Genomic DNA, 23,984 nt, shown 5'->3' with positions numbered 1-23,984 from the left:
TGAATTTTTGTTGTTGTTGTTTTTACCCCCAAAAAGCTGAAATAAATGTTAAAATATATTTTGCAAAAAATACACATAGCTAAAAAAAAACAAAAACCGCCTGATGTAGCATATATGGTACAAATTAATACATAAAACACATACACAAGATAATACATCAACCAGATTTGAAATGATACTGTATTAAGACTCTTTTATGAGTAGATGACATTACCTGGACCTTAGACACATACTCTTCATGCTGAAGGTGTTTGATCATGTCAGGGAACCACACAGACAAGCCATAAAAGCTGTAAAAAACATGAGACGCTGAATTAACAAAAGGTTAAGAATAAAAGTGACTCGTCATCATATCACTTTAGACTCTAGACTCTATTCAGTCAGTCTGCCTCTGTCAGTGCCCCCCTGGGGTGGCTGTGGCTACAATGTAGCTTGCCATCACCAGTGTATGAATGTGTGTGTGAATGGGTGGATGACTGGATATGTAAAGCGCTTTGGGGTCCTTAGGGACTAGTAAAGCGCTATATAAATACAGGCCATTTACCATTTTGGATTCTGACATGTGAACTGCAATGTTGCCATATTTCATTCCCATATCTGTTGTGAGGTAATACCGTATACAATTCATGTTAGGGTAATTATTTCCTCAGTGATCTAAAAACCAGGGAGCAAATATTTAGAACGAATTCTCTGCTTCGCTGACCCACCTGTGGGTGGAGTTTCTCCTGGAGGCTGTCCTTTCTATGCCTGCTCATCAAGCTCTTGGTAGACAACTATTTAAAGATTTCCCAAATTATAACTATATTAAGAAACCGTGCAGGTAAGCTACCTGAACTCGACTCCCACAATAGTATTACATCTTTACTGTGACTCTGAATCCTGCTGCTCCTCTGAAAAAGAAAGTCTCTAGTAAGAAGTACTTGACTCCCTGGTGTAACTCTAAGATGTGCACCTTAAAGCAGATAACCATAAGCTGGAGATGAAATGGTGTATCACTTATTTATCAGATCTTCATTTAGTCTGGAAAAATGGATCGCTGCTCTTTAAAACAGCCCTAAACCTGGAAAATCTTACTATTCTCAGTAATTGTCAATAGCATAAATCTTACTAATCTTACTATTGAAGAAAAAACAACACCAGATTTTTCTTCAGCATTGTAGCCATGGTGACAAAATGTCAAAGGTCTGTTGAGCGAACCATTCCTTTAACTTCCTTGGACCTGGCGTCCACATATGTGGACATCACATTTTTGGTTGTTTAGACCAAAATACTATATTTTGCTCTACAAGGGCCTGATATCCACTTACAAGGACATCATGCTGCCACTGTTCTATTGAAATTTTAAACGAATATCCTCATATGTGGATCTCATTTTTGCCAGAAACAAAAATCAGGTAAAAATCTGGCAATTCTTTGTTTTTACATTCATCAGGTCCCAATCAGCCCAAATATCAAAGAGAATTAAAAGATGCATGCCATTGGAAGAGTTCGGATCTTAGGAGATTAACCTTAATTAGTAACAACTTAATGAATTTCTTTACAAATAACTTATTATCACACCTTTGGCAGTTTTAGCCATTTTGACCACGTGTCTCTGTCTTATCTGGGGCAAATTGTTACCCAAATCAAGTCTGGCTCTCCCAGTGATGTCCTTCGCCATCGCTTTTTTAAAAGAAGTTTGGGAGACTATTGGACCTTATATTCAAAGGCTTATGAACAGCAGCCTGACTTTAGGTGATGTACCTGTAACTTTTAAACAGGCAGTGGTCCAGCTTCTGCTGAAACGCCGTGGCCTGGATGCCTCTTTGTTGTATAATTTCAGAACTATTTCAAAGCTTCCCTTTGTTCCTAAAATTTTGGAAACGTAGTGTCTTCACAGCTGCAGACTTTTTTAAACAGTCAAAAAAAAAAAAATTGCAGTATTTCAATCAGGTTTTAAAGCACTTCACACCACAGAGTCTGCACTTTTAAGAGTTTTTAATGATATTTTACTAACTGCTGACTCTGGGAATTCCGTGTTATTTGTGCTTTTGAATCTCACAGCAGCTTTTGATGCTGTAGATCACAACATTTTAATTTCTCGTGTAGAACATCATGTTGGAATTAGAGGCACAGCCTTGGAGTGGTTCAGGTCATATCTGTTTGACAGAAGTTTCTCAGTCTCACTTGGTAAATTTTATTCATCCTCTGCCCCCCTCCCATGTGGTGTACCTCAAGGATCCATCCTCGGGCCCCTTCTTTTTAGCATTTATTTACTTCCTTTTGGCCATATTATTAAAAACAAACAAACATAAAGTGTCATTTTATTGTTATGCAGATGACTGTCAGATTTATCTACCCCTGAAACTGTCATGGTCCCCGTGTCTCTCTGGCTGGCTCACACTGGCTACAGGTTTTGTTTTTGTTTTTCTCTTCCTCTCTGCCTCTCCCTCGCTCCTCTCTGCCTGGGCAGAGCTCGTTACAGGCTCTCGCGCTTGGCCCACACACCTGCGTGATTGTCACCACTTGCTGCTGATCTGGCTGATTTCCCCAGCTACTATTTAAGGCAGTGGCACAGAGCAGTTCGCCGTTGGAACGTTGAATCTCCTGAATATCCCCCTCCTGGACCAGATTACGGACCCTTCCTGTGTGTGGTGGTGTGAGTGAAGATTTGGGAGCCAGTGTGGTTGATGAGGAGTGAGTGTGAGGATTACCCCCTCTCCCTGGAGCCCTGGACCCCCCTCCCAATTCACTGTACATATATATAGCACTCAGGTGTTCCCCGTTGTTAATAAACTGATTTCTTTTGACTGTCTTCAAAAAACTCTGTCTGCTTGTAAGTCTGTCCGGTAGCCATGACAGAAACATAATGACCCTCACTCCCTCAGGCCTATTTTAGAATGCCTCAGAGCATGGTTGGCTCTGAATTTTTTTTTAATTTTAATGAAAAGAAGACAGGTCATTATATTTGGGCCGAGTGGCCCTGGTGTCCCACCACCTGACTTGGGTCCTCTTACATCCTGTGTCAAACCAATTGTCAGCAACCTTGGAGTAAAAATTGACACAGCTCTTAAAATGGACAAACAGATAGGTAGAGTGGTGAGAAATGGCTTTTTTCAGCTGAGGCAGCTCTCTAAAGTCAAACCTATTATCTCTTTTTGTGACTTAGAGTTTTACATGCATTTGTGACCACTCACCACTTGATTATTGTAATACACTTTATATTGGTATTGATCAGGCTTCACTATCCCACTTGCAAATGGTCCAGAATGCTGCTGCTCGCCTGCTGACAGGTACACACAAACACGAGCACATTAGCCCTGTTCTTGCCTCTTTACACTGGTTTCCTGTCCATTTTAAAATTCATTTAAAATTTTTATTGTTTGCTTTTAAAGTTTTGAATGGCCTGGCTCCTACTTACCTGTCAGACCTTCTACACCTATACACTCCACAAATGTCTCTCAGATCAACTGACCAGCCACTCCTTGCTGTCCCCATGTCGAGACTGAAACACCAGGGGGACTGAGCTTTCCCATATGGAAAAGATATATATAAATCTTATAAAGTTTGTATCTGTCTTGTGTGAAACTTGTATGAAAAGCATACAAGAGTGAAAACAGATATAAGATCCCTTCAAAAATTATATGAATGAAACTTGTATGTTTTGGATACTTCCTAAAACAATATATGAAAGTAATGAGAAAGTGGCCACTTTCATGAGTAAATCATATAAGCCTTATATGATTCACTATATGAAGTAGGCCAAATCTGATGCAAGTCTTTTATAAGTTTTTTTCTATTTCTTTTCCACATGGGTTCGCTGTTGTGGCCCGAAATTAAGGAATAAGTTGTCCCTCCATATTTGGCTGGCCCCAACACTTGAAATCTTCAAATCACTTTTAAAAACACACCTTTTTTCTAAGGTTTTTAAGGAGAAAGTCAGTTTTAGTCAGCTTTTGGTTGCTCTTAGTCTTTTTTTACTTTGTTAGTTTTATTTATTGTATATTTTATTGTCTATTTTACTCCTGTTTTAATATTTACTGATTTATTTTATCCCTTTTTTAATTTATGTATTTATTTTATTGTTATTTAACTTTCTTTGTCTGTTTAATGTATGGTTTTTAACTTTTATCTGTTTTTCTTTTACTGGAAAGCACTTTGGTCAGCCATGTTGTTTTTAAAGTGCTCTATAAATAAAGTTGGATTGGATTGGAAATAAGAATTTAACCATTAGAAAACATGTTTTTCATGAGTTTCTTCTTCATTCACCTTTTTCCACTTACTATGCATCTATACACCACTGCTTTCATTATGCATAAATTATTATTCATCTCTAGCTGTCATCCACAGTGTGCCTTTTATCCTGTCTTCCTCCCCTCAGCCCAACCAGTTGTGGCAGATGGCTGCCCGCCTGGTTCTGACTGAGGTTTCTTCCTGTTGAAGGGAATTTTCCCTCCCCACTGTTGTCAAGTGCTTGCTCAAAGGGGGTTGTGTGATAGTTGGAGTTTTCTCCCTTTTATTTTTAGGTCTTTACCGTACAATATAAAGTGCTTTGAGGCAACTGTTGTTGTGATTTGGCAGCATATAAATAAAATTGAATCAAAAGTTGAATTGAAATTGGGAACTTACCTGAAAGCCATGCAGAACCAGATGACAGCCATGAAGAGTGTAGCAAATCTCAGCTCTGCAGAAAGGAGAGATGCCACGTTCCTCAACACCTGGTTTACATATACAAACACAGAATGAGCCTAGAACCATGCAGTTTTTATTTATTACCACTGACTGCTTTGTTTCCAAAGCAAGGAAGTTTTCCCTCACATGACCTAATTGCCTCGTCTTTATAAGTGGCGACTGAAGACAAGGAATGTGGAGCTTGTTTTCAGCACCACTTGCTTTTCCACATTTTTGTTAACCCATTTCCACTTTTTCAAAAAAGAAAATTTTGATGATCAAACGCAGTCGGATGAGCATGTATCTTGCATGGCTGAGAGTGGACAGCCTGAGTTCGAGTATGACCCGAAATCTTTTAAAAAAAAATTCCATCTGGGATTAATACAATTTCTCTGATTCTGATTGCTGGAAACCCAAACAAAGCACGTAATAAGAGGCTCTAATGTAATCGTCCTGTTAATGTTGGTGGCGCCAGTTACACAATGGACCCAGAGCCAACAGTGCACGGGCAGGAATGCATTTCCGACACCTAACCTTTACCCACTCTTCCTCCAACAATGCCCTGGGCCCAACCAGGTTTTGGTGGTGCAGGATCTGCACGCAAACAAGCCAACCACAGCCTCATGTACACCCTGAACCCACTCCTCGGCCACACACACCTGTAGCTCATTTACTCTGGTCTGAATCAGTTAATGAGTTTGTAAACTTGTAGCTTTTGTCTTGGTTTGTTTCGTTTTCACACAACAAAAAATCCAATTGAACTCCAAATAAGCCAAAATCCATAATTACAAACCACACACTAATGTTCAGTAAACTCATTGGCCTGATGTGTTTGGGGAAAGAGAAACAAAAGTAAGTACAGGAAGAAAGTGCAGTGTTTTGTACTGCTGAACACAGAGAATTTATAGTTATTTCATGGCTAGCTGCTAGCCCGTAGAGACACAACTATAGTTCCCGCATTGAGAATACAAAGCATACAGCAGGATGTTTTTTTAGCTCAAACCTGCAACACACATGATAGTTGGCTCGGATCGGGGTCAGCACATGCTCAGACATTAAACAAACTGCTCTGGAGGGGTTTTTTTTTAACCGTACCGAGACCAGCCTATCCAAAGGATCTCGGTGTGGTTATTTTGGTCCACACTGTATTTACTGTGTTTTTTTGTTTGTTTGTTTTTTTGTTTTGGTTTGTTTGTTTTTCCATAACTTGTGTATCTGCAAATATACACATTCTGTATTTTTCACATGAAAGAAACTATACTGTGGTGCTAATTTCTTGTTTTTGATTTATGTATGTTTTGTTTTGTTTTGCTTTACTTTTGTTTCATATGTTGTTTGTTTAATTTAAGACTTAAAAAAAATTAAATGAATGAGAGGTAAAACTTGAGGGGGTAGGGACAAATAAGTAAATACTTCTGCCTACTCCTTTTCAAACAAATAATGGAATGATATTTTGTAATGATTGTGAAGGCACATGTTTGAAATGTTTGAAATAAAAATGAACTGAACTGAACACCTGCACAAACAAACGTCACCAAATGGGAGAATACAGCAGAGTCCCATTTGAATGGAGTAAACACTACAGGTGTGAAAAAAGACTCTTTTTAAACCATGTGGATCAACTCTCACCAGTAAAAACATGACAAACTTTTACACTTTATATTTTAGTCTATTAAATCAACTTTAGATTTAGTCTACTAAAAGTATAACTAAACTAAAAGACTTAAGATGTGTAAATTATGTTTAATAAAAATTTTTAGTCAAAATTTTCTGTCAAAATTAACACTGGAGGTTTGTGTCAAGCAAATTCGAGCTCTGGTGCCAGAGTGTCATCCTCTTTATAGTGTGTGCTGTTTGCTTGTAACTTTCCTCCTAGTCAGCGGAGAAGAGTGTGTTTTGATCATTTATAATTGTTTTGACCAAACTACGTGTTTTGTGTTCTTCCTTGTTGGTGGTGATAGTAGCTTCTGTCTCTTTTAGTTAAGTTATTAACAAATAAATAATTAAAGTAATAAAAATAACAATAATAAATTCATTTGTGTCATGTCCTTTGACACTTTCAACCTGGAGAGTTTTATTGTTATTTCTTGACATCCCTTGAACTATCTAGGGGAACATAACATTTAACTAGGACAAACCCACATTCACCCTTCTCTGACCCCTCAGTAAATTCAATTTTATTTATATAGCGCCAAATCACAATAGGCACCTTATATTGTAAGGTAAAAAACCTACAATAATACAAAATAAGTCCAAGCCAGATTCTGAGCTAGAGATGGTGCTCCAGTCTGTGTTCCTACATACCAGTTTACAGAGTGTCAGTGAGCGTACAGCCCATCGTTGTACAGGTGTTCTTGTTGCACTCTGAACCTCGAAAAAACCGTCTTCAGTTGTTTTCGGTGTCTTGATGTGCACCACCTATAAAATAAAATAAAAAACGGGAAACTTTTTGAAAAACACTGCGAAGTAGCTTTTTCTTAACATAACAGAATTAGGTGTATTTACTTTACTTTATACATAAATTTATAGCAGAACAGACTTGGTTTCTCTCTCCTCATTTAATGCTTTTTCTTTATTTTCATGACTATATACACTGTAAAACTACAAATGAACACGTGTAATTATTTATTAAATAAAAAAGCGTGAAATAACTCAAAACATTTTTTATATTTCAGATTCCTCAAAACAGCCCCCCTTTGCTTTGATTACTGCTTTGCACACTCTTGGCATTCTCTCGATGAGCTTCATGAGGTCATCACTTGAAATGATTTTCCAACAGTCTTGAAGGAGTTCCCAGAGATGCTGAGCACTGACGCTTTTGTCTTCACTCTGCGGTCCATCTCCGTCTTTATTGGTTTTAGGTCAGGTGACTGTGGAGGCCAGGCCATCTGGCGCAGCACTCCATCTCTCTCCTTCTTGGTCAAATAGCCCTTACTCAGTCTGGAGGTGTGTTTGGGGTCACTGTCCTGTTGAAAAATAAATGATGGACCAACTAAACGCAAACAGGATGGGATGGCATGTTGCACAGGATGTGTGATAGCCATGCTGGCTCAGTGTGTCTTCAATTTTCAATAAATCCCCAACAGTGTCACTAGCAAAGCACCATCACACCTCTTCTTCCATGCTTCATGGTGGGAATCATGCATGTAGAGACCTTTTCTGCATCACACAAAGACACGGTGGATGGAACCAAAGATCTTAAATTTGGACTCATCAGACCAAAGCACAGATTTCCACTGGTCTAATGTCCATTCCTTGTGTTTCTTGGCCCAAACAGATCTATGCTGCTTGTTGCTTTTCCTTAGTAGTGGTTTCTTAGCAGCTATTTGACCATAAAATCCTGATTAACACAGTCTCCTCTGAACAGTTGATGTAGAGATGAGTGCTACTGGAACTGAGTGTGGCATTTATCTGGGCTCTAACCTGCGGCACCACAGGGAACTGTGCTGTCCCCTCTTCTCTTCACCCTGTACACCTCTGACTTCTGCTACAACTCTGAATCATGCCTTCAGAAGTTTGCAGACAACACAGCCATCATGGGGTGTATCTGGGGTGATTAGGAAGAGGAGTACAGGAGGCTGGTGAGGAACTTTGTTACACGGAGTCGCACAAACCACCTGCAACTCAACACCTCAAAGACCAAGGAACTGGTTGTGGACATCAGGAGGTCCAGACCAGGTTCACTGCCAGTTCAGATAGAGGGAGAGGAGGTGGAGGTGGTCAACAAGTACAAGTACCTTGGATTGTGGGTGGACAACAAACTGCATTGGTCATGCAACATGCAGCTCCTGTACGTCCTCAGGAGACTGAGGTCTTTCAACATCTGCAGGAAGCTCCTGAGGATGTTTTACCGGTTGGTGGTTGCAGGAGTACTATTCTATGCTGTGGTGTGCTGGAGGAGCAGCACAGTAAAGAAGGACTCATCCAGACTGAAAAAACTAATCAGGAAGGCGGGCTCTGTGGTTGGCATGAAGCTGGACACTCTGGTGACAGTGGCAGAGCAGAGGATTAAAGAAACTGATGGACATTATGGAGAAAGTTGGGCATCCTCTGCATATGGTCATAAACAACCAGAGGAGTCTGCTCAGCAACAGGTTGCTCCTCCCAAAATCTTGGACCAACAGACTTAAAAACTCCTTTGTCCCACATGCCATCAAACTGTTTAACTCCTCGCTGGAGGGGAGAGTGAGGGGAAACAGGAGGATAAAGGAGGGCGACTAAGCTGTAGTGTTTTTTCACTGTGCAATAATCACTGTGCAATAGTCTTGCAATTGTTGAAATGTGCATTAGACTTTGGCTGTCTACATCTCTTTAATGAGTATATTTCACTAGTATTCCTATTTATTTCTATGATATATTCTGTATTTATTAGTGCTGTCAGCGCTAATCTTGTTAAAATGACGTTAACGCCATAACCGCATTAACGTGACAAATCTCCGTTAGCTCATTAACGCGGATCGTCCCGTGAGTGGGGCTGCACGGAGTCAACGTGTTAGCGTGGTTAGCTCATCAATGCATTAGCATTGTGCAGCCCCACGTACGGGGCAATAATGCGTTTATGGCGTTAACATCATTTTAACAAGCTTAACGCTGACAGCACTAGTATTTATATTTGTGTATATATGCTATATTTTTATACTTATGTTCGCACTCCCTCATTCCCCTTTATTTGATATTCTAACTCTGTAATATGCAACTTCTGTTGGTGTTCTGCAACTGGAAGCTGAATTTCCCAGAGAAACCCACCAGATGGGTTAATAAAGCTCTATCTCATCTAATCTAATCTAATCTATCTCATCTAATCTAAAACTGAAGAACAGATTGTGTGTCTGGATTCACCGCTTTCAATGTCTGAATGATGAAGCCCAACAGCATCTCATGAGAAATAAAGCCCCAGGTCAAGATAGTTTTCAGCATAATTTTACAAAGAATTTTGGCCTACACCGGCTCCTACTTTTTTCAGAATGGTCACTCAAATTCAGAACGATTAGACGCTATCTACAAACATCATTAGTCTAATACTTAAACCCGGCAAAGATCCTATGCTCCCATTCAGCTAGAAAAAAATCACTCCATTCACAATATATTCTGACCAAACAGTTTTTTCTTTTTATCAAGGGCAGACACTCAGCCAATAATACAAGCAGATTGATAAATATAATAGATTATTGCTCCATCAACAAATTAAAAGCCACAGATGTCTCTTTAGACGCAAAAAAAAAGAAGCAGGAAACCATGACAGTACCAGAATAATGACTGTGTTACTAAATATCTCACTAGAGCAATATATTTACGTGTCAGTGCATGGGTAAGTAAAGGTAAATTCAGATATGACACTTATAAAAAAGTGAAAATCTTCACTTAACATTAATGCGTGCCGTAAGCTGTTAGTTATCCTTGAGCGGTTTCGTTTTATTGTTGAAAATAAACATTTAAAAAGTTACCATCAAATAAGAAAATCAGTTTATTCGAAAGTGCAATAAGAATCATTATTATTAATTAAAATCATTTACTTACAGTGAAGACTTTTTCCGGCTGCCCCTTGGCTCTCCAGTTAGTGTCATGGACCTGTTTTAGGATCATCCACGCGTCATCATGTTTGCCATTCTGCTCCATAAACAAACACAGGTAGATGTATTCAAACTTACACACAGCCATGGAAAAACGTTACAAAGAAAAAAAAACTGTTGTCAGTGTTCATCTATAGTGAATGTGAACTATCTCGGTGATCTCCAAAAACACTTTCATCGTCTCTTTTAAATTGACTATGCCAGCTATGTTCTTTCCACATGTGTACACTTTGCAGGCAGGTGTACAAAGAAACACTATGCTAACAGTCTCACCTCCAGGAGGAAACGTGGGCTCTCGGGCATAAAGGTAAGTCCAACCAGAGAAGCAATTGCAGGGAGAGCCGCAACCAGGACGAACACTCGCCAAGCGTGGAACTGAAATTCTGTGCCCATACTGAAGCCCCAGCCTACACACACACACACACACACACACACACACACACACACACACACACACACACACACACACACAAATCACTGTTTACAAGTTTTGAGAAAAATACTAAGGTTTTACTTCAAACTGTCAGAAGTAGAAATGTATCATAAACAGTGATTCAGAGCAGCATTAAGCAATGCAGGTGGTAAATGATGCATGTTTCCTCTCTGAGTTTACTGTAATTGTATGTATTTGCAGCTGAGACTGTTCAGGGTATTTAGTCCAGACAGAACAGAGGAAATCTTTTGTTTTGGTTTGTTTTTCAACAGCTAGCTCAACTCAAAAACTACAGGATAACGTTGTGCATTACTTTGAGGTTTGAATGAGCCCCAGCACTAAAAACCTGCAGAAAGCCATAACCTACAGAATCGTATTGGTGTGAAATTGTAGAGCCATTCAAAATAGAGACTCCTATTGCACCTTTAGTAGCACAGTGCCTTGTCACTGGGATAGTTCTCTTAACAAGTACTAGCCATAATGCTAACCACTGCACTACTGTGCTGCTGATATGTAAGACTTAACAGGTTGCACCTCTAACAATGAGGTTGAGGTCACTGAGATTAATTTCATCCATCTTCATTATCCTATAAATAAAAAGTCTCATTGAGATTAAAATGTCTTTCCAAAGGAGACCTGGCCAAGAGGGCAGCAAAAGTTACAACTGATTAGCTTTTTATGGCTGACAAAAAAAACTATTGATTCACTATTGAATAGATAGTTGTGAATAGATTCACAACTATCTACAGTGGGGCAAAAAAGTATTTAGTCAGCCACCGATTGTGCAAGAACCCCCACCTAAAATGATGACAGAGGTCAGTAATTTGCACCAGAGGTACACTTCAACTGTGAGAGACAGAATGTGAAAAAAAAATCCATGAATCCACATGGTAGGATTTGTAAAGAATTTATTCGTAAATCAGGGTGGAAAATAAGTATTTGGTCACCTCAAACAAGGAAAATCTCTGGCTCTCACAGACCTGTAACGTCTTCTGTAAGACGCTTTTCTGTCCCCCACTCGTTACCTGTATGAATGGCACCTGTTTGAACTCATCATCTGTATAAAAGACACCTGTCCACAGCCTCAAACAGTCAGACTCCAAACTCCGCCATGGCCAAGACCAAAGAGCTTTCGAAGGACACCAGGAAAAGTATTGTAGACCTGCACCAGACTGGGAAGAGTGAATCTACAATAGGCAAGCAGCTTGGTGTGAAAAAATCAACTGTGGGAGCAATCATCAGAAAATGGAAGACATACAAGACCACTGATAATCTCCCTCGATCTGGGGCTCCACGCAAGATCTCATCCCGTGGGGTCAAAATGATCATGAGAACGGTGAGCAAAGATCCCAGAACCACACGGGGGGACCTGGTGAATGACCTGCAGAGAGCTGGGACCAAAGTAACAAAGGTCACCATCAGTAACACACTACAACGGCAGGGAATCAAATCCCGCAGTGCCAGACGTGTTCCGCTGCTGAAGCCAGTGCATGTCCAGGCCCGTCTGAAGTTTGCCAGAGAGCACATGGATGATACAGCAGAGGATTGGGAGAATGTCATGTGGTCAGATGAAACCAAAGTAGAACTTTTTGGTATAAACTCAACTCGTCATGTTTGGAGGAAGAAGAATACTGAGTTGCATCCCAAGAACACCATACCTACTGTGAAGCATGGGGGTGGAAACATCATGCTATGGGGCTGTTTTTCTGCCAAGGGGACAGGACGACTGATCCGTGTTAAGGACAGAATGAATGGGGCCATGTATCGTGAGATTTTGAGCCAAAACCTCCTTCCATCAGTGAGAACTTTGAAGATGAAACGAGGCTGGGTCTTCCAACATGACAATGATCCAAAACACACCGCCCGGGCAACAAAGGAGTGGCTCCGTAAGAAGCATTTGAAAGTCCTGGAGTGGCCTAGCCAGTCTCCAGACCTTAACCCCATAGAAGATCTGTGGCGGGAGTTGAAAGTCCGTGTTGCTCGGCGACAGCCCCAAAACATCACTGCTCTCGAGAAGATCTGCATGGAGGAATGGGCCAAAATACCAGCTACTGTGTGTGCAAACCTGGTAAAGACCTATAGTAAACGTTTGACCTCTGTTATTGCCAACAAAGGTTATGTTACAAAGTATTGAGTTGTATTTTTGTTATTGACCAAATACTTATTTTCCACCCTAATTTACGAATAAATTCTTTACAAATCCTACCATGTGGATTCATGGATTTTTTTTTCACATTCTGTCTCTCACAGTTGAAGTGTACCTCTGGTGCAAATTACTGACCTCTGTCATCATTTTAGGTGGGGGAACTTGCACAATCGGTGGCTGACTAAATACTTTTTTGCCCCACTGTATTCACAAATGTGTCAAAAATCTATCTAAAGAGCAATGAATATATCAATATTTTTCCACTCTTATTCAAAGGTTGCAACCAGTATTTAAAAATATACGTGGCATGTAGACTGGCATAGTAAGGGGCTGAACCACAGCTCTTCAATAAGAAGTCTAGCTCCATTTTCTCCTAAACCACATCCACCAAAGGTGTGAATGCACTCACTGGTCAGTATTGCTCACAAGCAAGAATGTAAAGTATCCTTTTTCATTTTTAAAACTGTCTTACCATATCTGGGTATAATTCCCCAGGCAGTGAATGAAGCATAGATCCCACCAATCATCCAGAACATACACAACCAGGACAGATGCTCTCCTCTCTTGTTCATCTGAAGAAACTCTGAGAAGTACGAGTACACGATCGGTGCTGTGCCACCAATACTGAGAGCAAAGACAGAAAAGAAGATAGTAAGGATTATTATTTAAATAATAATCAGCCACAACATTATTTTAAAGATTATTATATTCCCCCAGAGCAAAAAAATGAAGAAAACAGATGCTACACAAAAGCAGGTTGTGTTTTAGAAAACGTCCACTGAAAATCACAGAGCAAAGATGTGTAAAGATATTCTGAGCAAAGCCGACGTTTTCTTGGAGGCAACAAGAGTTCATTTGAAATTTGTATCACATTCTAAACCGCAACAAGGTGACATTTGATGGCACTGCCACCCCAGAATTCAGTTTGGCCTCCTTCAGCGTCACTGGAGTTGAAGTGCTGTCAGTCTGGAAACATGACCAACATCACTGTAATGGAACATGGATGCAAGTCGTGTGGTGAGAGACCGTGTGGAGACTGTGTCCTTGGAGGTTATGTGCGTATATGTGTATGTAAGAAGATTGGGGTGGGTTGTCTGACTCTAAGGTAACTCTAAAATAATTCTTGACTTAATATGACATGACATGATTTAATAAAATAAATTATATTTACAGAGTTTTGAAGAGAAAAAGTATTCCCAAGCATTTGAAATAAAAAGATGTGCAGATGGATGTTCATGTGAGAATGAGCTACCGATAAATCTAATTGAAGTGAAATTGCATAAAATGAATGAAACATGAAGTGAAGTGCATCCATATGTAACTGAATGTTCAAATGGGAATTACTAAGAAGTCATGTTACACGACAACATAGAAAAGAAGAAAATGTAATGAAGTGATTTTAAAGTTTCAACTTTGTTTTAAATCGTGTATGTAGAAAAGTAAGAGAGAGGATAACAGGATGTAGCTGGACATCGGGTGATAGATGTGAACAACGGTGACTAGACGCCACAATGGGTTGTTCCGAATAGATAAGTGGTTCTTCCCTTTGTCTCCTGTCAGATGAGCAGTTCAGAAGATTTGATCTAAGAAGTTCATATTTAGAAATTCCAGGAGAGACACCAGAGGGATCAACCAGTGCTTGATTATTGTTGCACACACAAGACACTTGATCCAAACTATAACTTACCCGGATGCTGTAGATACATACAAACAAAAACTGTCCCATTGTTCTACTAGAATCTGTGTTTTGCTGCTCAGTCTTCCCAGCATTTTCCCACATGCCACATTTTCAGTCATTCTCTCCCCCCACACATTCAGGGTTGAGATTCTTTCAATGGTGTTAAAATAAGATGAACACGTGTCACTTTATCTAGATGTGGCACCTCACCCCTGTCCCCCAGTAGGCACAATCTTGGTGATTTCTGTAATTTACATTTGTCCCAGCTCTCCATGTATTTTAAAACAATTTCCCATATTGGGAAGACCACTGGACATTCCCACAAAGCATCCTTTTGCTTCTTGGCATTTCCAACACGTCATCTTTACTCATGCACATTTTATGAAGCCTTGTTGGTATGTAATAGTACCTGCTGAGAATTTTATATCGGATAAATTTACCTCTAGCCTCCCTGATTTAAAGCCCATTTTCAGAAATAATTGAATTCCATGCTCCCTCATCAAGAGTACAATCCAGATCTCTTTCTCAAACACTTTTAAGTCTTTTACGTGTATTGTTTTTAACCCAATGACCTAAATTACACCATTTTGACACCTTCGTAAGTTAAAGCACAGCAACTGCAAACTTAATTTAACTTAATTTGACAGAAAACACACTTGTCTTGGCTAAATTAGAAAAGATAGCCATGACCATTATAAGAAAAACATTGAAAACAAATGTGTCCCATGTGAATGCAATTTGGCTCAATATGGAACCTCATTTATTTCTACACTGTGTAAAAAAATGTTCTGCACTTGGGTTGAGGAGATTCCAGTCAACTAAGGTGTGTTTTACTCCAGCTTCAGTTGATAATCTTCACTATGGTAGCTGCTATAGGACAAATGTGTTTTAGTTAACTAAGAGAGACCAAAATATTACATTTACACTTTAGCTTATAAGGCTGTTTAGTGTGTTTCTGCTGCTGTCTGGACCAGCTCTAGATCCAACAGCCATCCCTATCTCTGGATGGCTGTCAGTCCACTGTTTACCTCAGCTGTTAATGTGGGGTAAAAAGCATCCACCCTAATTTACTTTGAAAAAGGCTTTAAAACTGTGTGAAAGGAGTCCGACAGTCAGAGAGTCAGACAAGCTCAATTCGGCTGATGAGAGCATTACTGAGGTGAGTTGTTGAGGATATGCTGAACTGTTGGTAACGCTGCTGTTAGCTCCTGTTAACCAGCATCAGTGAAACTGTCTTTGAAGCCAATGTAACTTTGTTGGACTCTGATGCTTGAAAATGTAAGAATCAAAGCTTTTAGAATCAAAGTCCCAGAAAGTTGGTTCTGTGCATCTGGATGTAGCGTTTTCAGTAGGAGAAACATTTCATCATCATCAGGTGACTTCTTCAGTTTCAGCTGACTGCAGGTTTCCCCCTTATAAACAGTACATTTGCATAATGATTACATCTCATCATTGAAAGAGTGTCCACTGCCCTGTAGGTGTGTGTGTGTGTGTGTGTGTGTGTGTGTGTGTGTGTGTGTGTGTGTGTGTGTGTGTGTGTGTGCATTACCCAATGCCAGAAAGAAGTCTGAAGAAGAGAAAGAAGCTGTAACCCTGAGCTAAGGAAGACATAAATGCGAAGATACAGTTTATAGATAATGCCAGAATCAGACATTGCCGGCGGCCAACTTTGTCTGCCAGTCCTCCCCACAGAAATGCTCCCACCATCATGCTCAGGAAAACGATGAGACCTGCACAAAGAAGAAGTAATAGAGGATGCCATATCAAATTATTTAATACTAAGGATATGTTGCAAAACCTCAATATACTCAAAATCAAAACCACATCTGATTGGTTTCATCTCTGTTACCCTGGTGTTTCTACTCCTCCCTGATTGCCTTTTGTGTCTGTGTATATCTAAAGCCTCAGTTTGTCGTTTGCTTGTGTCTTCACTGTGTATTCTGGCTGTTTGTTCCCAACTTATTTATTTAACTTTCTCTTAAATTTGGTTTTGTTTTCTTTCCCATGGATTTATACCAGCCTAAATAAACGGATCACTTTTTTGCTTTTTCCTCACTTCATCACACTCTACCATGACACACCTATTATCAAACATGCTCTGCAGAAATATATGAAATCAAATTCCTTCTTTACCTTGTTTGGTATGGACTTTCATGAGCAGATTGCTTTAGCCTTAGGCAAGCATTTAACACTGATTGGTGCCAGATTGGCATGCTGACAATATTTTAAACCAGTGTACAGATGGCCATGCAACACAGGATAACTGTGACTCATCATCAGATATTTTACACCACGTGTAAAATATCTGTTTCACAAAGGTCCAGGGACACCTGGGCAGCACCCATATGCTTTTTTCAAGGTCAGTACAAAAAGAATTGGTGTGTCACTCTACTGATTCTGAACACGAACAGACAATATCGGTTTCGATCAAACCTTGGCAATTCAATTCAGTTTTATTTATAAAACACTAAATCACAACAGCAGTCGCCTTAATGTGCTTTATATTGGAAGGTAAGCACCCTACATTAATAAATAGAAAACCTTAAAATTCAGACATCAGGGAAAAAAAGAAAAACTCTCTTTTAACAGGAAACATCATTTCTGATGTTATGAAACCTCTGGCAGAACCAGGCTCAGGCAGCAGCCATATGCTGTGACCAGTGGGGGATAAGGATGGGAACTGATAAGAATTTAGCAATTCCGATTCGATTATCTATATCACTTGTTGATTCGAGCGTTTATTGATTGTCATTCTCATCAATGAGAGTTACCACCATCACTAAGCAGCATCTCATTACATTACATTTGTGTAAATTGACTGCATACTGCGTTGTCAAATGTTTGTGTGTGTCGGAGGCATTTCCCCTCTTTTGTTGAGATTGCTGTTAAGGTTATTACTCAAAAAGAAAAAAAAGTAAAGTATTACATATATTACACGAATACCTTTCTTAAACAAAGTGTAGTACTTTACTTGACTACTAAATTCACTGCGGAGAAATTAACTGACCTACAAACAACTACAGACATGAATAACTTATTCTTCCTGTTTGCATCAGTTCACACAAACTAAGATTTTATTACTTTTTAGATTTTAAACTGATAGAAACTAACAAACATCACAAGCGAAAACCTGATTCACATGGTGACTTTTCCTCAGAAAAATACTGTTTTCATCTCGAGTCATTTGGCTCAACAATTACCAGAGGTAAAAAGAAAGCCTCACTTACAGCCCAGACATTTTTTGTTCACTAACGACTTCTTGTATCTAATATATTATCTTCCCCTGCAGGTAATGCAACTTCTGCATGCGTATTCATTTCACATTTTAAGGAGGCAAAGTGTGAAGTGGACTCGGTGGACTGGCGTGTCTATTACACGTTCAGCCTTGCTACTGGGGTGAAAAATTGCATCAGTAGCTGAAAGGGTCACAGCAGAGGGAGCTACATGAGATTTCTCATCAATGCCAAATTATCTTGGTATGATACCTGGATATAGTGTTGACTACTGCAAAGTCATTTTCAGGTTTTTCTCATCGGTGATATAATAACTAACACCTTCCGGTACATCTTAATCTGTTGCCACTGAAACATTTCAATATATATAAAAAAAAATCTATTGTGGTGCCCATTTATCACATCAACATCTTATTGTGATAAGGCAAACAGACTTACTGTGTTCATGTGCCTGGGTTGACAGCAAGAAAAAACTACCAGCTAAAAGCTGCAAGCAAAAAGGAAAACGAATATTCTCCAGCTTAAGTAATAATGCTTTTGGTGAAGCATTAGGAAAAAAATCATTTCTGATGTTATGGCACCTTGGCATTGTTTAAGGCACACTGTTGAAGTAGTACAAGCACCTAAGAACCTGATTATAAAATGACTCCTATAAAAAAGCTAGCAAATACACTTAATCGATCTGGAATATACTCCAGATCTTTTATTTTCTACATTTTTGATAATATAAAGGGAACAGGCCTCATCTGGGTATGAATCCCTGAGATGTGGAGCTTTTTATGAAAATTAATGTAGCTCCCTAAACAGTTAATGAAATGCTTTTGTTAAACCCCTTGAATTAGTCCTCACTTCAATTACATCTTCCACTTTTGATTTAAAAGCCACTATACAAAACTGCCTCATTGTCCAAATACGGCTGGACAAGCACTGCTTGCTTTGACAGAACAACACAGATGTAGTGCACCTGTGGGTAGAGTGGGTCATCTACCAGTTGGAAAATTGGAGGATTCATCCTTTCCTGTCAATGTGTCAAAGTATTCAAGATACTGAATCCCCAGTTGTCCCTGATACATTAACAGGTGAGTTGGGTGTGTGTGTGAAGGTAGATAAAGGCAGCGTATGAATGTGTGAAGTACTTTGAGTGCTCAAATTGAGAAGGAAGGGACCTCGGATTGTGCTTATTCTAAACAACAATCACTACAGCTAATGCTTACCCAGCATTCCTTTCTCTGCATTGGACAGACACAGGTCCTTTTCTGCAGACGGTAGAACAAATGCAACCACAAAACACTCAACTCCATCAGCCATTAGAGCCAGGCCCAGCACTATGAAGAGCATCCACTGGAATTTCCCATGACCACATTCTTCCATGATGTACTCATACTGCTCAGATAACTCCTCTAGATCAGATGCTGCACTGCTACCTGTTTGAGGTTTAGCCCTGGAAGAAGCCATGAAGACAAAAGAAAATGTGAATCTTTGATTACACTGAAAACCAGATCTGATTACACTGTCCTGAATATATGATAATACTGAATACATTATTGATCTCTTGAGGAAATTACTCTCTCTGCAGAGGGCGCCCACAAATCAGGCACCCGGGGTGCAGTGTGTATGGACGCTACCTTGCTCAGGGGTACTTCAGGGTAGCCATTCAGTGGATTCAAACCCCCTACCTTCTGATCATGGGGTGACCACGCTACCTACTGTGCTATCCCTGCCCTATATCTGGTTATTATTGCTGTCACTCTCAGATATGCTATCATGGAAATTATTAGGTTTTGTGCCCAATTTTTGAGGTTTAATTTTTGCATTCCTGTATTTACAGTGTTTTGACTTTTTTTTCTTATCTAAGCTTAAGCCTTTCATGCATAGTGGTCACTACAGTGGACAGCTATTCAAAGGCTGTTTTCTTGTACTTGTGTCAGTGTTGATGGTATACTTGCACATAAACCACTACACTGGACACTGATGTGTCACTCCATACCCTGCCACCCACTGGTCGTTTAATGTTACTATAGATATATGACGTGTTTCATTGTAATTATTGTTATTTAACCCTGTCATGCATGAATTATGACAACCTCAATCAGGATTTTTTTTCTTAAGTACTTTATTCACCTTTTCATGCCTAAAGATGGATATATATACTTAAGAAAAAATCCTAATTGAGGCTGTCATAATTATGCATGAAAGGGTTAAGTAACGTTTAGTTTGGGGGGGGGGGGTTGCTGATTTTAATGATATACTATTTATTATTACAGATAAACTTAAATAGCAGTATATTCCCTCTGCAACATTAAAGAAATATGCACAATAATGAATAATAATTATAATCCAGTATTATATATGATTCTGCATTTTAGTTCAGACACTTTCAGTATATTTTGATACTAAAAAATGTACACTAATATTTAAACAGACTGTAAAACAATTATTAAATATAAAACAAAGTTTAAACTCCAGTGCAGTGGCCCTTTTTATTTAGTTTCTGTGATATGGCACAAACTTGTAAATCCATTTATGACTGATCCATTTTTCAGATTTCCTGAGACCCCCTCACCACCAGCTACCACTCTACAGTGAGAGTGCCCAGAAACATTAAATATGCAGTGCCTCACCATGCAGCTCTCTGTGCAGCCTTTGTGTCATCAGGATGTGGAATCCCTTGATATTCTCCTTCATACATCTGATCCTCTTCATCATGTCCTTCAGTCACATCACTTGCTGCATCGTCTTCCTGAAGAGGGTAGTCTCCTTGGTTGTATATGTTGTTCTGGTAGTGGTCAGCCATCTTGGCCTACTAGACCAGCTTTTCTAACTGTTAATATAACTGTAAATAAAAGGTTTTGTTTGGCTTGTTAATTATGTCAGTTCTGAATTTTAGGGAAAAATATAGTTGTCATAAAAAAGCAGTTGGAGTTCTTAGTTAATCATACTGACTTACTACCCTTAAAAACTAGTTTCAGGGTCATTAGTCACTTTACTCCACTTACTGGTTTTTAAACTTAATAGCAAATAAAGGTCTATTAATGACATCACACCATCAGTCTGTATGATTTGCAGTGCAGCCTATTCAGGTGTGACTGTCCCAATAAAACAAAACGTGTCTGTTTCATCAGTAACTTCTGCTCCATGTTGTGCTTCTTATGGTGCTGTTAGTGGTAATTCCAAATTCCTGTAAGGTCCTCTCTTCACTCCTGAAAACAAAAAAACTGGTTAGTTTATTGTACACTGTGACACTTGGAACACAGAAGACCTTACCTACCAAAATATGCTTTTTTAAACGTATTTATTTTTTCTGCTGATTATGGTGGTGGTGATAGTGGTGATGATGGAGGTGGTTACTGCTGATGAGCACTCTGCTCTGCGTATTAAGTTCATTTGTATGACTGTGTTTCCCCATTTGGTTTCTTTTCAAACTTTCTTCTTTATTTTAAAAGTTTGTTGTCCCTTGTGCCTTTCTTTTAGATTTGCTTTCCTTGGCTCATTATCCATCATTTATGGTGCTTTCCTGAACAACTCAGAAATTGGAAATTCCGACTTCCCAGTCGGAAATCAACTCAGATTTGAAGTGAGCTAGCAATCCAAGATGGCAGCATGCAACATAAACAGTAGTAAAACGTTTTTCTTTTTCATCTGTACTGCCACTGTTGTGTATTTTTGACTCACTCAATAAGCCATATGCAGAGCATTGATCAGTCTCTATCCGTAGATGTGTTTTTTAAGCACCAAAACATAAATATTATGGTGTGTTGTTAGTGATAGTGAATTTATCTACCCTGCTAGGAATCAAAACAAAGGCTAGAATGATGGACAAGCTGTGGGTGCTAATAAGACATGAGAGAGGAAAGTGAGTGCAGTCTGCTACACTTCACAGAGACATGGCTGCGTACGCAGGTTTTTCATTATTCAGGCTGACAGAGACACCAAGCTGAGCAGTAAGAAGAAACAAGAAGACATTGTAGTGCTTCTTAATGAAAGGTGGTGCAATCCAGGACATGTGCACATAGGAATATCTCTGGTTGCCTGAAACTGAACTTTTAGCTGAGGCTATTATTTACCACAGGAATTCTCCTGCACTATTAGTGAGCAGTATTTACCACCATGGAGCAGTGGCAAGCGACATCAGTAATATTATTATTATTATTATTATTATTATTATTATTAACTTTATTTATAAAGCGCTTTCAAACAAAGTGCTGTACAACTAAAGGGATAAATAAAATAAAAGTGATACATAGCAATACAGGTAAGAGACACAATACAAGTTAAAAACAATAAAAAATTTAAAAACTAAAAGCTGTAGAATTAAGACATATAGAAAAATCTTAAAATCTGCTCAAACCTGACAAGGTAGCCAATGAAGAGAGTTCAGTACAGGGCTAATGTGCTCAAATTTCCCAGTTCTTGTTAAAATGCGAGCAGCTGCACTTTGCACCATCTGTAGACCTCTAAAACAGACACACAACTGTCGCGACCTACAGTGTAGGCATCCAGTGGCATTCATCACCATCAGCGCTGATTTTAACTATATAAATATGACTCCACTCTGCCAACTATCCAGTTAGCAAACTCAACATGGCAGCATTCAACATAAACGCTAGTAAAACCGTAAACATTTAAGGTTTACTGTGGACTGCAAAACACAGGAAAGTAAAGCCCTTTTTCAATTAGGACCTACTTGGATTGGCTCGAGGTTGCACTACTCAGCTTCTCATTTACATTTGAGTACCATCTAATGTGCATGGAGTTGTTATAGCAACGTGGCTGAACATCTTGTGATGGGATATAAACACTACAACAAAGGTGGACGTTGGGCTGATGGTATACCAGCTGCTCAGTCTGTAGCTTTTCGTCAGACGGGGACCATGGTGTTGTTTCTGTGCAGCTGTTTACTTCATTGCCAGGTTTCAAAATAGCGTTTTTGATTTTCATAAAGAAAATGCACTCATAACTCATTGACTGACGCCACTGACCAGCCAATCAATGGCATAAAGTCTGTTGATGTCACATTTTCAGATCGCCGGAACCCCAGCCAGTAGCTGCTAAAAAGGTACCCGGTACTTTTGACCTAATGGAAAACCCCAAAAACCTCATCGATCTGTGCCGAGCTGACCTGAGTAGGTGCTAATGGAAAAGGGCTATAAAACTCTGGTCCTTTTGAATGCATACATGCAAGGATTTAATATAGAGCCACTGCCCTCACCCCACTTGTTACTGTTAACAGGACCAGGTTGTGGTACCAGGACCAGGTTAACAGCATGCTCCTGACTTCCTGTTGCCACTCAGTTGTGCTTTGTATGTGCTGTGTGATCCACATGAGGATGACATCAACAACATAACAAACTACATCACTGATTATATAAATTTCTCTGAGTATACAATTATCCCAATCAGGACTCTATGCTGTTTTCTCAGCAACAGGCCCTGGATCACCAGTGACCTGGAGATCCTAGTGAATGAAAAGAAAGGAATCTTTATCTCTGGGATCAAGGATATGTTGAGAAGGATACAGTGTGAAGCCGGAGCTGAGTAGGTGTGAAGATACCTACAGAGAAAGGCTGGACACCAAACGCTAGCTGCCCTAAAAAGTTAATTCTGTTAGTATTTTCAGTGGGAGAAACGTTTCATCGTCATCCAAGTGAATTCTTCAGTCTCAGCTGACTGCAGGTTTACCCAACAATATAAACAGTACTTTTGCATAATGATGAAAACTAGCACCACTGACTAACAATGGGCCATGAGGTCACTTTCATGATCATTAATATGCAAATTGTCATGACCATTGATCAACAACCACTGACCAAAGCTCATTGATCAATGGCCATGAGTATCATTCACAGAGAGTTGGGGAATGGCTGCAATCACAGCATCACAAGATGGTGAAAGATGTACCCTTAGGCCCCCTCCTCGATTTTCATGTAAATGGCCTCCTTTACTCCCCGCTCAAACCAGTGTTCCTCCCCGTCCAGGATGTGTACAGTCCTGGAGTCCTGGCGGGACAAGTTAGCTCGTTTGTGGATGATTGAACGTGTATCAAGATGTTAGCTAGAAAGCACTTAAAGAGAAAGAGCATTGGGGGGGGGAGTGCTTGTGCAAATGGGTGGGAATGGGTGAATGAAGCAAGAGGCAATGAGTTGCTTTAAGTGCTCAGAGAGTATAAAAACCAGTCCATTTACCATTTACCAAACCAGAATTTCCCTCATCTCCAGTTTAACAGACTCAGAGTTGTTAGCAAAATCTACTTCCTGGAGTAGGGCCATGGGCCCTA

The 23,984-nt window shown here is 39.5% G+C and overlaps 1 protein-coding gene across 2 annotated transcripts in view; it reads right to left on the bottom strand.

Moving 5' to 3' along the window:
* Positions 1-23,984, bottom strand: part of LOC146570266 (synaptic vesicle glycoprotein 2B-like) — a 46,347-nt gene that overhangs the window by 19,071 nt on the left and 3,292 nt on the right. The window contains exons 2-11 of one of the 2 annotated variants that reach the window (XM_085283193.1): positions 20,707-20,910; positions 20,332-20,543; positions 18,925-19,151; positions 16,027-16,207; positions 13,272-13,423; positions 10,494-10,627; positions 10,168-10,257; positions 6,955-7,068; positions 4,609-4,697; positions 215-290 (exon numbers count right to left, since the gene is read on the bottom strand). In XM_085283193.1, the coding sequence (XP_085139319.1) occupies positions 215-290; positions 4,609-4,697; positions 6,955-7,068; positions 10,168-10,257; positions 10,494-10,627; positions 13,272-13,423; positions 16,027-16,207; positions 18,925-19,151; positions 20,332-20,504 (1,236 nt within the window). In that variant the 5' untranslated portion in view covers positions 20,505-20,543; positions 20,707-20,910. Of the gene's footprint in view, positions 1-214; positions 291-4,608; positions 4,698-6,954; positions 7,069-10,167; positions 10,258-10,493; positions 10,628-13,271; positions 13,424-16,026; positions 16,208-18,924; positions 19,152-20,331; positions 20,911-23,984 lie in introns of both variants that reach the window. The other variant, XM_085283192.1, reaches the window with a different exon arrangement.

Source organism: Mchenga conophoros, linkage group LG7, assembly GCF_057382185.1.
Source record: "Mchenga conophoros isolate Kocher_MC1m ecotype Shallow Benthic linkage group LG7, M_conophoros_male_GT1.1, whole genome shotgun sequence".
Lineage (NCBI taxonomy): Eukaryota > Metazoa > Chordata > Actinopteri > Cichliformes > Cichlidae > Mchenga > Mchenga conophoros.
The sequence above is the reverse complement of the archived record's forward strand: the minus strand, read 5'-3'. Positions and strand labels throughout refer to the sequence as shown.